Genomic DNA, 723 nt, shown 5'->3' with positions numbered 1-723 from the left:
GAGCGGTGACCTGCCTTCCTTCAAAGCCCCAGTGGTCCAGGCAGGGCAGCTGTAGAGCCAAGTGCTCCCTGGTGCCAGGGCTCGCCCAGGGTGCTGCTCCTCCTGATCCACATCACTGGTTTGTTTAAGCATCAGTAAAGCTCCAATTCCTGCAAGCCCTTCCCAATGTTTGGAACAGTCTAACAAAGGTACCACTGCATGGGTGGCTCCAGAGCCCTGGGTTAAATGCCTGATCCTGCTCCTCATTTGCTTTAGGACAGGGGACAAGACCCTGTGCATCAGTGTACATACCTGGGAGAGACCCTCCGCTGGAAAGAGCAAAGGATCAATAATCCTTCAAAGAGCAAACTGTGACTAGAACAGGGCCTGTGGCAGGCACACACCTGTGTTCACAGGCTGTATGTAATCTTCCAGAGAACCAAAAAAGAAAAAAAACCCCCTACAAGTGCTTTCAACAGCAGCTTGGATCCACCTCCCCATGCCGTACCCCTTTCAATTCCCATTTCGCCCCCCACCCCGAGCACTGCCTGGCTTCCCAGGCTGGCGCGGCAGGCGGGTTCCAGCGCAAAAGGGAACAGAAACTCAGCTTTTCGGCTCGCCGCTTTTGAGTCCTACTCTGCAGAAACTCCTCAGAGAAAACCAGTGCCAAGGAGGGACCAGCACAGCTGGAGGATGCTCCACTTTGGTCTGCTTCTCCCATCTTGTCTCCCTCTCAAGCAAGGA

General features: G+C 54.4%; 1 protein-coding gene across 1 annotated transcript in view; it reads right to left on the bottom strand.

Annotated features, from left to right (window-relative positions):
• LOC104620027 (zinc finger SWIM domain-containing protein 5) overlaps positions 1–503 on the bottom strand; it is a 21,620-nt gene extending 21,117 nt beyond the window's left edge. The window contains exon 1 of the mRNA XM_010286103.1: positions 488–503. Coding sequence (XP_010284405.1) covers positions 488–503 — 16 coding nt within the window. The remainder of the gene's footprint in view (positions 1–487) is intronic.
• Between the last annotated feature and the right edge of the window lie 220 nt (positions 504–723).

Source organism: Phaethon lepturus, unplaced genomic scaffold, assembly GCF_000687285.1.
Source record: "Phaethon lepturus isolate BGI_N335 unplaced genomic scaffold, ASM68728v1 scaffold38514, whole genome shotgun sequence".
NCBI classification, from domain to species: domain Eukaryota; kingdom Metazoa; phylum Chordata; class Aves; order Phaethontiformes; family Phaethontidae; genus Phaethon; species Phaethon lepturus.
Note: the sequence above shows the minus strand (reverse complement) of the source record. Positions and strands in the feature narration are given on the sequence as shown.